General features: G+C 41.9%; 1 protein-coding gene across 2 annotated transcripts in view; it reads right to left on the reverse strand.

Annotated features, from left to right (window-relative positions):
• Positions 1–12,669, reverse strand: part of SEC24A (SEC24 homolog A, COPII coat complex component) — a 33,010-nt gene extending 20,341 nt beyond the window's left edge. Inside the window, exons 1-3 of one of the 2 annotated variants that reach the window (XM_081185489.1) lie at positions 12,464–12,669; positions 2,487–3,005; positions 1,316–1,453 (exon numbers count right to left, since the gene is read on the reverse strand). In XM_081185489.1, coding sequence (XP_081041615.1) covers positions 1,316–1,453; positions 2,487–3,005; positions 12,464–12,545 — 739 coding nt within the window. In that variant the 5' untranslated portion in view covers positions 12,546–12,669. Of the gene's footprint in view, positions 1–1,315; positions 1,472–2,486; positions 3,006–12,463 lie in introns of both variants that reach the window. The other variant, XM_081185488.1, reaches the window with a different exon arrangement.

Here is a 12,669-nt window from a genome sequence, read left to right on the forward strand (position 1 = left end):
AATCTAGTACTTGTGTAGTTCTTGCTTATTGGTCATTTACCACTAAAAACAATTCTGGATGATATGCAAAGGTTAAATGTTGTTAAGGTTAAATAACCCCCATTATGTACAGCTTTTCTCAGTCTGGAAAATAATTCTTCAGAACCCCTACATGACAATTCTACCCATTCAAGCAGTACAATATCCACAATTCATCAGGCTACCTTTCTGCAGCATGCTTTCATGAATGATGAGAGAAGGGATGTGTAGACGTCACCTTTAACAGACTCTTTCTAAATGCACTTTCTGGTACAGAAACATGTAAATATAGAAATACACAGCCTGATAAAATTGGTGGATACCCCTTGGCCTCTGTCGTGCAGTACTGCAAAAGTAAGGTTAACAGTAGTCCTATAAATCCAGTAAGGCATAAGCTTTTTGGCATGTAAAATAACACCCTGAGTTTAAGTCAGATCCTAAGGGATAACTATTTGAAAAGCAAAGCTGCTTAAGAGTATTCAAAGATACTTGCAGCCATGATTTCATTATTCTGGCCTATTTTGAAAACAAAGGTGGCCTGTTCTTCCCTCCAGATTCCTTTGATCAGACTTGAACCAGATGAATATTTCTTATTTTAGAAAAATAAGAGTGAACTGGAAGTTATGAATGGATAAAGACTGTCACCTCAAGTTTACAATAAGTCAATGAAATCCTATGCATGATAACTCAATAGGGCTTACTCCCTAGTAACCATTTAGGATTTCAGAATCTTGCATAGATTTCCTTCCATATAATAATATTTAATACATAAGCAACAACATCCAAGTTATAACATTCAAGATATAACAAGAGCTGAAAGAGGATAGGGCAAGGCTATGGACAACATTAAAAGTAGAGATACCCAACCCTGATTTCTGCCGATTCCTTCATCCCATGCCATGTGGGAGGGTCCCCTGACTGCTGTTGTCAATGGTCACTCCAGAGGTTGTTGAACTATAACTCCCATTAATCCCAGCTGACATGACCAAGGGATTAGGGATTAGAGGAGCTGTAGGTCAACAACATCTGGAGGGCACAAGGTTGAGGAAAGCTAATTTAAGTTCTAGTTGAATTGCTAAGACTATACTTTTAGATTTTTAATGCCATCTTTAATCCCACCCATCCCCTACACACCTCTGGATCTATACACTTGCCTTTAAGAGCTTATACCTGTATAAATATATTATGGTGCAACAAGACTCTTGTTTTTGCTGTTTAATAGAGCAACACTGATACCCTACTAATCCTTAGTAGTAACATTAAATAACATTTCCTTATTACAGGATCAATTCCTTACCTCCTTGTGTATTTGATGAATTCTGTAAAGCTTGGGGTGTCATGCTTGCTGGAGGAGCCATAGGCCGTGTAGAGGCTGGACTGCTAACTGGAGGAGGTCCTAAAGGAGGTCTAACTGGCGAATATGTTAGCTGATTACCTGGAAGAGGAACAGAACCTGCAAGAATCATCAGAACATGGAGTCAACCTTGCTTCTGATTTGTTTTATTTTTGAACAGAACCAACCAAGAGGGTTTAATAAGTGCATTAAATTTCTTCTACATGAGGGATATTTTAGGTGACCTTAATAAAATTCAAAGCCAAACTCATTCTACTCCCCTTTTCAATACAATCTGCATATTGATCCAAAGAGTAGGTGTAGGAATATGCACATAAGTCTTCGTTAGGCAGAATGGCCAGGGATGATAATGATGATGATAATAATAATATAGTGATAATAAATAAATAAATAATAATATAGTGATAAGGCATCACTCACAATGCAATCATGTCATACAAAACTGCTGGGACAGGTTGAGGGAGTTCACTTAGAATGTTGGTGCTAATTAGTGTAGCGTGAATATTGTGAAATGTATTTGGCTACCCACACCACCAGGTTTAGCCCTGTTCATTTTGTTTCGTACAAGTGTAACAAATCACTCTGTAGGTAAGAGCTACACATGGTGTAACCCCCATCCATATGACACATTCTGTCTATAATGATACAAGGTACAACATATACCATGATGTAGCAGGGATAAAGTGTTCTCCCCACCCACCTTTTTCTCATACCAGCAACAATGAAGCATCTACTTGTCTGTTGCAAAATGCTTGCACTACTGGAACCATCATAATAGCACAATGTTGAATTTCATCCAGTGCTTTTTATCTTAATAAATGTTCAGGGGTACGCTCATTTTCCTACTCATATTGAAATACAGCCCCTCAATGAGGCCAAACATAGATTCACAAAATGTTTAGGGGTATGCGTATCCCTGCATCCCCCCAGAAAAAAAGCACTGATTTCCACCCACAATACACATGAGAACATTTATTCGTTTTTCCAGAATTGATTGCTTTTAAGTACATCATTATTTCAAAAGTCTGGACTCAAGAATGCTCAAGATGAATGACAGTCAATATTCTTTGCTACTCCAGTTGCAGAAATATATTGGGAGAATTTCTTTTCTTACCTGGCTTTGTATAGCTGTTTTGAACTGGAGGACCTCCAGCAGAAGAAACATGATAGCTTGCTGATGGATTTGTACTCCCTGATGAAGGTAACAATGGCTGAGTTCCCCCTGCATGAGCAAAATGGTTTGGCTGAGAGCCCATTGCTGGCTGAATTGAAGGAGCCTGTCCGTACTGCCAGTTTGAGTGTGCTGGGAGATTAACTCCAGAAGGAAAGCTACCTGCAGAGCTTGATGCAGCAGCTGAGTTCTGCGATAGAGGAGGCATCTGGGCAACAGGTCCCTGTTGTGCTGTTGCTAGAGAAGCAGATCCAATAGGTGGCCGATTAAGAGTTTGCCCAGGTCCCTGATAATTACTAAAAGGTGAAGCGTTCTGAGGTGCACCATAGTTATAGGGTCCAGAAGATGTATGCACCAGGTTCTTTGCAGGCGCTTGCTGAGAATACATGCCTGGGACAAAAGAATTGTATCCCTGTCCACCTGGTAAGTGTGATGAATTCACCATTGGGTTTTGTACAGGACCTGGGGAAGGAGGAAAATCACGGAATGAATGCTATATATTCTCGCCATTGAGGAATGTAAACATTTCAGTAACAGAAACTAAATTTTCCTGAAGATACAAGTTAAAGGCAGAGAGAAAGCCACCGGGAAAAGCAGTAATTATATGCAATTTTTGCCGATTTGCTTCACATTAATTATAAAGTCCCCATATCATTGTTCACAATGAGGTATAATTCCATATAAAGAACTAACATGTTTAAGATTTTGCACAGTCAAACAAAAAGGTATGCAATCACAACATACAAGGGCTGCACAAAAAGTGCTTGGTTGCACAAAAAGAAGGGAAGCTTACACCAAGTCAATTCGCAACCCACTGCTCCTCACTATATTTCCCTGTGACCTTAAAAATCTTCTCCAAAGGTTCAAAGAACCCTTAGTAAAGGCCTTTGGTGTGAGGTGGGGAGCTACCAGAGAAGACAGGAAATAGTCCCAAATCAAGCAGAGACCCTTTCCATTAGCACTGTAGCATTATAGCAAGCTGGTTGGCACATGGTTACACAGGGGAATGGAATTAAGTCATGTTAACTCCCTGAATCATCAACCCAGGTGTCATGCAGGAGACATGTGAAGCAGGTCTGTAGCTGGGATAGGGGAGATTGCCCCCCAAATTCTCTGACCCCCTAACTTTTAATGAACTGATAATTAAAGTTATTTTAGAAAATGAACATGACAATCTTTCTTTTTCTTCTTAAATATGCTCTTATTTTGGGGGTGGTACTGGATCAGAATCTTCCTACCATTAAGCATCATGTGACAAGAGTAAGATGCTTTCCATTAAAATGGAAAGGCGGAAGATTGACAGAACTGGTCAATTTTTTCTTAAGTATCTACATTCACCAATTAGGTGAGTTATTGACCATTGCACTCATAAATCAAAAAACACATTCAAGGAGACATACAATACTGTTATATCTGTAGCTTGCAAACATTTGCTCAAGCGCTGAATGAGGACAATTTGAATCCACTCATTGAAATACTGAAACACAACCCAGACTACTTGAAATCAGAGCCTGAGTTAGTAAAATCCCTTACTGATGAATGTCCATCGTTGGTGCAATCTGCATATGAGCTCACAAAATATGGAACAGCATTTCCAGGACATGGTCTTTTCATTAAGACTGCGCTGACTATTCTAAGCAGTATGTAAACAGCTGAAATCTGCTTTCCTAATTTAACACTAGTTTTAGGTTCACAAGGGACGCAGGTGGAGCTGTGGTCTAAAGCACTGAGCCTTGGGCTTGCCAATCGGAAGATTGGCGGTTCGAATCCCCACGACGGGGTGAGCTCCCGTTGCTCAGTCCCAGCTCCTGCCAACCTAGCAGTTCGAAAGCACATCAAAGTGCAAGTAGATAAATAGGTACCACTCCGGTGGGAAGGTAAACAGCGTTTCCATGCACTGCTCTGGTTCGCCAGAAGCGGCTTAGTCATGCTGGCCACATGACCCGGAAAAACTGTCTGCAGACAAACATCGGCTCCCTTGGCCTGAAAGCGAGATGATTGCCACAACCCCATAGTTGCCTTTGACTGAACTTAAGATCTAGGGGTCCTTTACCTTTTTTTTTTTTAAAAAAAGGTTCATAGCTATTGCCAGTACTGTAATAATGTAAAGCAGAGCTTGCTCTTTCAAGCAGTAACGTCATGACAAAAGCATTGGTCTTAGATTCACTACATTTTGCAGCATCGAAAACAAGAAAACGTTTGTTATAAACTGTAAGAATACTGTTGAAGCTCATTCTTGACTTTCTACTAGTAGTTTCTCTTGTTTTGTTACCTTTTTTGTTACTGGTAATTGATTGCAAGAAAAGTAGCAATTGTCGAAGTTGCTTAGTGAAATATTTTGAATGTACACAAGCTGCAGTACAGTTAAAGGTTAAATAAAAACAGTTTACAATTTTGTCTTTAAAAGTCCTACAGACCAGATAAATGCCATATTGCTTTTTTGGTGCCCCTTCCCAAAATGTTGAGGCTCCCTATGGGCATGATATGGAATGCATCACAACAGTTTTGATTGTTACTTTAATGCAGCCATAGAGAGCTCCCTGTTTGATCAGAACAGTGGGAAGGGGATGCTTAGCCCTAAAAAAAATTCCAACTCTCCCATCCAGGATTTTTTTCTCCCCAAAGAGGAAATATTAAGTTGACCTGATGTCTCCCCTACAAATGTGAAAGAAGGGGGCATGACCATCCCAAACTACTGCTTTGATCAAATTTAGAACCTGCTGCAACTGCATTAAACTGAAAACAGAACAGGAGCTGTCAGCAGATGTTCCCCATGTATCCTGTGTCACATCTGGTTTGGCTCCAAGCCGCCATGAGGCAGTAAGAGAGGGGACCACGGTATAGTTAATTTGCTTCAGCCACAGGCCATACACAAACAAATGCAGGCATAAAACAAAAACACAAAACAGGCAGAAACAGATAAGATGAAAGAACAACTAACTCCAGGAGTCTTTCCTGTTATTGAAGAGTCATCGCAAATACCACCACCCTGATCCAAGTAACAGATCAAGAGCATCAGGCTCAAAAAGAATTTTGCCAAGGAAGATGTGGGGACTGTGCAGTCTGCTTATATTCATTATAAAAGGACTTGTTTTGTAGATTTTACCAAATTTATCAGCTGGAGGACAAATATATTTCCAATACTTGCAGTTGAAGAATAACTAAGCAAGTAACGAATAATGCCGTCAATTATGACAGACACAAAGGTGCAAACTGAAGGGGATTTCCAGTATTTCTAATGCAGAACTGCATGTGGTATTTTGTAGAATGTGAGAATGGTAAACACTTGGGTTGCTCAACATAACAGTTAATATCAGTTAAATAATTTTCAGCAACATTTTAGTACATAAACACAACATGGGGCCATTTTCATGTAGCCCATCCATCCCACTAAGAATTATTGCCTTTAAGTCCCAGCATTACAAAGGATGCTCAAAATTGAGAAAGCTCATGAACAAAAATCCACATGATCAAAACATCACCGCAAAACTCTTGTATCATATGACTAACTGGTAGGCTGAGCTGAGTACATTCTGTACAACAGATTTTGGGGAGTCTGCTTTGGATCTATTAGCAATATAACTCAATACTTGAAAAGGTTCAAATGCACATACAATTCTACCCCAAGTATTACTTCACTTCAGAGAAAATACTCATGGAGAGCTGGGGTGCCTAGAATAGTTCTTAAAAACTTTTCTGAAAAAAATCAGTATCAGAAAACCCATCATTCTCTCAAATTGTAGCTTAAGACCAGAGGCATAATTTGGACAATAATCTTTAATAAAGGGCAATCTGCCAAAACAGTTTCCTCAGAAATTTTGGGCATGGATTTTAATTTTTCATTTTTAGATAGCTTATCTTGAAACAGATGTTTATTTGTTCAGTTTCATGGCTGGTGCACAAATATAAGTTTAGTTTCGTCATCAGTAATGTTCAGCAAAATACAATCTGTTTCTGAAAAATCAACTCGTTTTTTTTAAAAACAAAATGCTAAGATCCATGAGAAATAAGTTCCACATCTTCTATTTTACCACTACTGCGTCCTGGGTCTCTGTGATGGTGAGAGTCGAAAAATGGGTGTGAGGGACCTAGTTTTAGATAGGTAACAGAGTAAATAACTACCAGTAATTACAACAAGTGATAATCTGACCAGTACAGAGTAATTTTGACAGAGCTTTCCCCCAAGGGTACAGACATTTTGACTAGTCATCATTCAGAAGGCTGGCAGTGTCTCTAAAATACATTTTGCTGAGGTTTCATGGGCCTCTGAATCTTAATGTGACTGCAGGGCCAAGTCTGCCTCCTTTCATGGGAAGGACTGGAATCAAAGGTCCACAATGTCATTGCTACAAAGCATGTTCGTTATTCTGGCAGGAACTCTTCTCATCCTTCTCTGGAGAAGGAAAGAGGCTTGGGAAAATCTCTCATCTATGCTGGGCTTTGGATGCAGTAAGGAATCGTTTTGCTTCCAACTGTCACCGACGGCCAGAATAAGGTGACAAACATCATGCCCTCTCTCCACCCCCTCCCCAATGCTTACCTCAGTAAAAGCTCTGCTCAACAGTAGTGGGCAGATTTTTGTGTATAATATGAACAAGTACAAATCAAATCTATATTGTGGAATAAAGATATTAAATAATACCTACCACACAGCATAATTTTTACGGGGAAAATCATTCCCCATGCATGCAAATGCCCTAGCCATTAAAATATTTAGCCAATAAAAAGTAGCCAATAAAATTTTTAAGGTGTGTGTTCTATGTATAGTGTAACTGCCAAACATAAGTAGCCTAAGATACTCTTTCATATTTGATTTTCAGTTTCAAGATGACAACTCATCAATTCAGTCAATTCTCCAACTGATCTGTACTTCCTGTTTTTCAGAAAGCAGCAAGATCCCACACTTTCAAACAGTCAAGTGAGCTCTCATTGATTTCTGATTCCTCAAGCCAGATCTCATGAAGAAAAGTAATCAAATGACACAGAGTATGTAAAGTTGCCATAAGACAAAATTACCTGTGGAAGGACCAAACTTATGTGTGCTATGAACAGGGCTATACCAGAATAGAAATGCATCTGTATACATTTCAAAGCTGGAGTTCAAAGCTGAATTCTGCTCTTCCATTCTTTAGAGCTTGCCACTCTTCTATTATATACAAGTCTTGTAAGCATTCTTTGTTAAGAAGATCTGAATCAAGCCAGATGCTTTCTGGAGACTATCCAGATATCCTTGTAATACTTAGGGTAAGCGATCAGGCAGTTTTTTAAAATGATTTTGTTTAATATTTGTATGTCATTTCCTCAGCAACTAACTTGAGCTCAAAGTGGCTCACAGGAGAAATAAAAATACTTCCCAATACAAAACAAATATACAGTCAATACTTGGTTCCCGAATGCCTCCTCTTTGGAACACATTGGCTCCCAAATGCAAAAAACTTGGAAGTAAATGCTCCGGTATTCGAATTTTTTTTGGAAATTGAACATCTGACGCGGCTTCCGCTTGAATGCAAAAAGCTCTTGCAACCAATCGGAAGCTGGGCCTCGGTTGTGAAACATTTCGGAAGCTGAAGGGTCTTCCAGAATGGATTATGTTCGTCAACCGAGGTTTGACTGTACCGCAAAAGTATAATAAATAAAATAAATGAATCGAAACAATACTAGACAGCAAAATTACAAAATTCAAATCAAGATAAACAGGATTGGTATCAGTATAAGGCAGTTATGGGGAACTGGGCATCCATCATGATGGATCCCCAATCCACACACAAACCCCCGGCAGGGTAACTTTGACAGGTGAGAGACACCACCTACCTGTCATAACATAAGGCTACAGATGGGAAGCACACCTTCAAAGGGGTTTGCTATAACCGAACCTCCAAACTGCATTTCCCCCTCTGCATGCATCTGCAGAAGGATCAATGCACCATTTGGAAGAAGTGGTTTGAATTCAGCTTGCTCCAAACAGATAAAGTTAGTCCCCCTCAACTACACTATTTTGGTCAAAGAACTCCCTAGTACAGCCAGTCGGAATGGGACTCCCTGCCAGTAGCTATCAGTTGGCACTGGCAGGGAGCACCACTTCCAAAAGAATGATCAGGACCTCAGCCCTCATTTGTTCCTTTGTAGCCAAATCCATACCTGCCGCACACCTGATACCACTAATTGCATGAGATGTGAGGCAAGTGGGTGTGTTTTGTGGATAAAGGCCTCAAAAACCAAATTGGGACTCATGCCAGGCTTAATTAGGCCCACAGGCTGGAGGTTTCCCACTGCTAGAGTATGTTGTCCCAGGAGTCATGAGAATAAATGAGAACAGCCAAAGTAAGAACATCAAGAGATGCAAAGTATCAAGGGTAAGTCCAATGAGAATTCTGGGAATGAAATGAATCACTAGAGTATAAAGGATGTGGAGGAATAAATACGTGTGTCATGTAAGGCTGGAACAGGCACGTTTTGCTGGAATCTCAGGTCTGCTCAGAAGCTCACAAACTGGAAGACCTGGAAAGTTCTACATCTACATTCATCCTTACACACAGTCTTTAGATTTTTGGGTCCTATTCAGACTATTAAACATGGCCTTCCAAACAGCAAACCACAACATCAGCTCACACAATGACTAGGGCTATTCTGCTGGCCTTGCACAGTGGTGGTATGGGTGTTAAAGGGATGTGGGCCAGCGGTATGCCTGACATGTGTAAAGGATGGATATTTATTTACTCTGCCAAAAAGTTCCTTTAAGATGTTGTTGTTGTTTAGTCATGTCCAACTCTTCGTGACCCCATGGACCAGAGCACACCAGGCACTCCTGTCTTCCACTGCCTCCCGCAGTTTGGTCAAACTCATGTTAGTAGCTTCGAGAACACTGTCCAACCATCTCGTCCTCTGTTGTCCCCTTCTCCTTGTGCCCTCAATCTTTCCCAACATCAGGGTCTTTTCCAGAGAGTCTTCTCATCTTATGAGGTGACCAAACCAATTCCTAATTCCACAAGAAAAGAACACTCCCATTATTGGGAAGCATCACACTAGCCTGATATTTTGCTCCTTTCCCTCACATATTCCAGTGGCCCAGGGCCTCTCTAGGCATAACTAGAAACCTTGGTTTTCTGCTAAACAAATCTCCTCCAATTATGCATATAAATAAATAAATGAAGGGCAGGAGGAGCTTGTTAATATTTCCCATTATGTCTGATCCAGGCCACTGGTTTCCGTTTCAGCTTGTTCTAAACTTACTTCTTCTTTACTCCATCTATACTTACATATAATTAAATTCATTTGTTCAGAACTGTGCATTTTTAACAGCAGCACTTTTTTGGCAACCTACTCTCTGCTTGTAGATTGTTCTATTTAGAGTACAAGTTGTTCAGAAGAAGGGCTGACTTTATGCTATATGAGCCATTCATGATGTTGGCAAAACACAAGCCATATTCATGTATCCAAATTATACTTAGAATCTCTTATGAGACAAATAATTAAATGATGATTTTATAAAACAACAATCTTTTACAGCTAGCCATTTCAACTGCAGATATTCAAGTATAAATGTGCAGCTATTTAAGCGTAGGAGCTGTACTTCGGGGGGGGGGCAATCAAGATCCTCCCACCACCACATAAACATAGTGCCACATAGGCAAACCAAGTTCAAAATGGTGACTGATGCCTCAATGATATTTCAGCTAAGTGAAGATATTCCAAAATGCCACACTGAATCTGTAACCTTATTTCCTCATTTGATTCCAAAACAAGAAATGTTCCTTTTTAAGGTGCTACACAGATTTCAGATACTGTTTAGAAATATGATCAAGAGTGAGCAACTTGATTTTATGTGAACTTAATGTGCAGCATTCTGCTGCTACATAGAGGCAGCATTGGGACATATAGGCAGCATTGTCCCAGGGGTCTGCAACCTTTAAGATAAAAAGAGCCACTTGGACCCGTTTCCGAAGAAAAAAAAACTGGGAGCCACAAAACTCGTCATTATAAAAATAACTTTTTTGTCACTTTTTATTATTTCTTTGTTTGACCCCTCAGAATTACTCCTCCTCATAGAAATAAACGTTAAATTAACAAGTTACCTTTTTTTGTGTGTGTGTTCTTCACTCCCCTTCAAAACAGTGAGCAGCGTACATGCCCCCTTTCAATGCAGTGACCAGCGTACATGCCCCTTACAATGTAACGGGCAGGCGGGAACGTGACGTCGGGACGGTGTGTGACTAACGCACGCACCACCCCATGCGACATCACAGCCAGTACAGCGCCTGCCACAGTGGGGAGTGTCGGGGCGCACAATGCGCCTCCTCCCCTCACTAGTATCCGCCCCGGAGCCACGGCAAAGGTGTAAAAGAGCCACATGCGGCTCCGGAGCCGCGGGTTGCAGACCCCTGTCCCAGAGCATTATATGCCATGGTTTACAAAACTCTAGACACGACACGTCTCAGCAATAATTCCTTGGTTTGATGTTTGCTAGCAAACCAGGATGACTGACATTAAGTTAGAGTTTCCCAGTTGGTATTTAATGGGAACTCTGGCTTAATAGAAGACAGAATGTTTTTGCTATAGCTAGCATGCAACAGGAAGAGGAGGGATAGGGAAGAACATACTTCCATGGTGCTTGTCTATGGTTTCATAAGCCATGGCTTATGAAACTGTAGATATTCCAAATGTTGCCACCAGCCACAGAATTTTATTCCAAATAATGAAGTTCTGTGGTCATTCCCATAAATCCTGAAACTGGGGTGCATAAGAATAGCCTGCTGGATCAGGCCAATGACCCATCTAGTCTAGCATCCTGTTCTCACAGTGATTGCCTGTGAGAAACCAGCAAACAGGATTTAGGCACGAGAGCACTCTCCCCTCCCATGTTTTCCAGCAAGTACAATTTAAATATATATAGCAAATGCATATTATCAGCCCCATCCAACCGCATAAATGCAGTGTGGACCAGATCTAAAGGTTACAAATTGTGTTGCTTAACCCAGAAACATCTGCAGGTGTACCTGTGGGTGAAGGGGCATAGTTCAGACATGTATCAACCCAGTCTCAGATTATAGTTATGTTCCACGGTAAAAGAAGACTTGAGCAATCAGTCAGATAAAAGAGATTCGATGTTATACTTTGTATCCAAATACTCACACAAGCAGTTCTTGGTCATGATCCACCTAGATTCTTTGTAGCAGATGAAGAACACAAACTAAAGCTACTACCACACTGCATGCAGCCCTCCTCACGTCAAGCCCTTCATTCTTACAAAAAACTGTGGGGCGGTTATTCCGAAGACGCAACTTATCATCGATCAAGTGATTGTGAAATCGAGAAACTACCTTTAAAAAGTTACATGAGCAGCTGGCTTGTACAGAGCAGTCACTCGACACTTTCTCCTTTTGTTCTGCATTAAGGTACGTGAATATTCCGGCAAGGAACGTTTCGCTCTTAAGGGTGCCACCAGGGCTCCGAACCCACGCCATTCACAAGCCTCCCAAGCAGGAAAACACTAAGGTCTGCCATGAAGCCAAAACCGGATATCAAATCAAGCCTGAACAATAATAATAAGAGTGCTACTGCTCAAAGCACTTCCCCATTAGTCACTCGCTAATAGAGAAGCCGCGACTGCGACTTAAGGAGCCGGTCAGGAAACGGAGCCTTAAAGGTCTGGGTCAGGGTTAGGAAGTAGAAACCCTCCCAGGCAGGCTCCGAAAGCCGTGTGAGTCGTCTAGCAGCAAGAAAACCCAGCGCTCCTCATTAGACACATCTAAACACGCACACCCCTCCCTGCCTTTGCTGGTGGCGCTCACTCGCCTCGCGCCCCGTCCCAAGGGCCCTTCCAGGCACAAGACGGGCGTCAGCGCCGGCATGTTGGGGTCCTCCGCGCAGTCCGGGCGCTGCCCCCACCCGACCCCACCCGGACGCGGCCGGGCCTCCCTCACCGTTGCTGTACGGCTGCTGCTGCTGCGGCTGCCCAGCCCCGTTCTGGCTGCTGTAGGCGGCGGGTCTCCCTGGCTGGGCCATGGTGGTGGCGGCGGCGGCAGCGGCGGCGGCAGGAGGGTCGTCGGTGCGCGGGCTCCCGTGACTGCGCGCCCGGCCCCAGCGCCAAGCCCAGAGTGGGAGGGCGGGGAGGCGCTCACCCTCCTCA

Source organism: Podarcis bocagei (assembly GCF_964188305.1).
Source record: "Podarcis bocagei genome assembly, chromosome: 2".
NCBI lineage: Eukaryota > Metazoa > Chordata > Lepidosauria > Squamata > Lacertidae > Podarcis > Podarcis bocagei.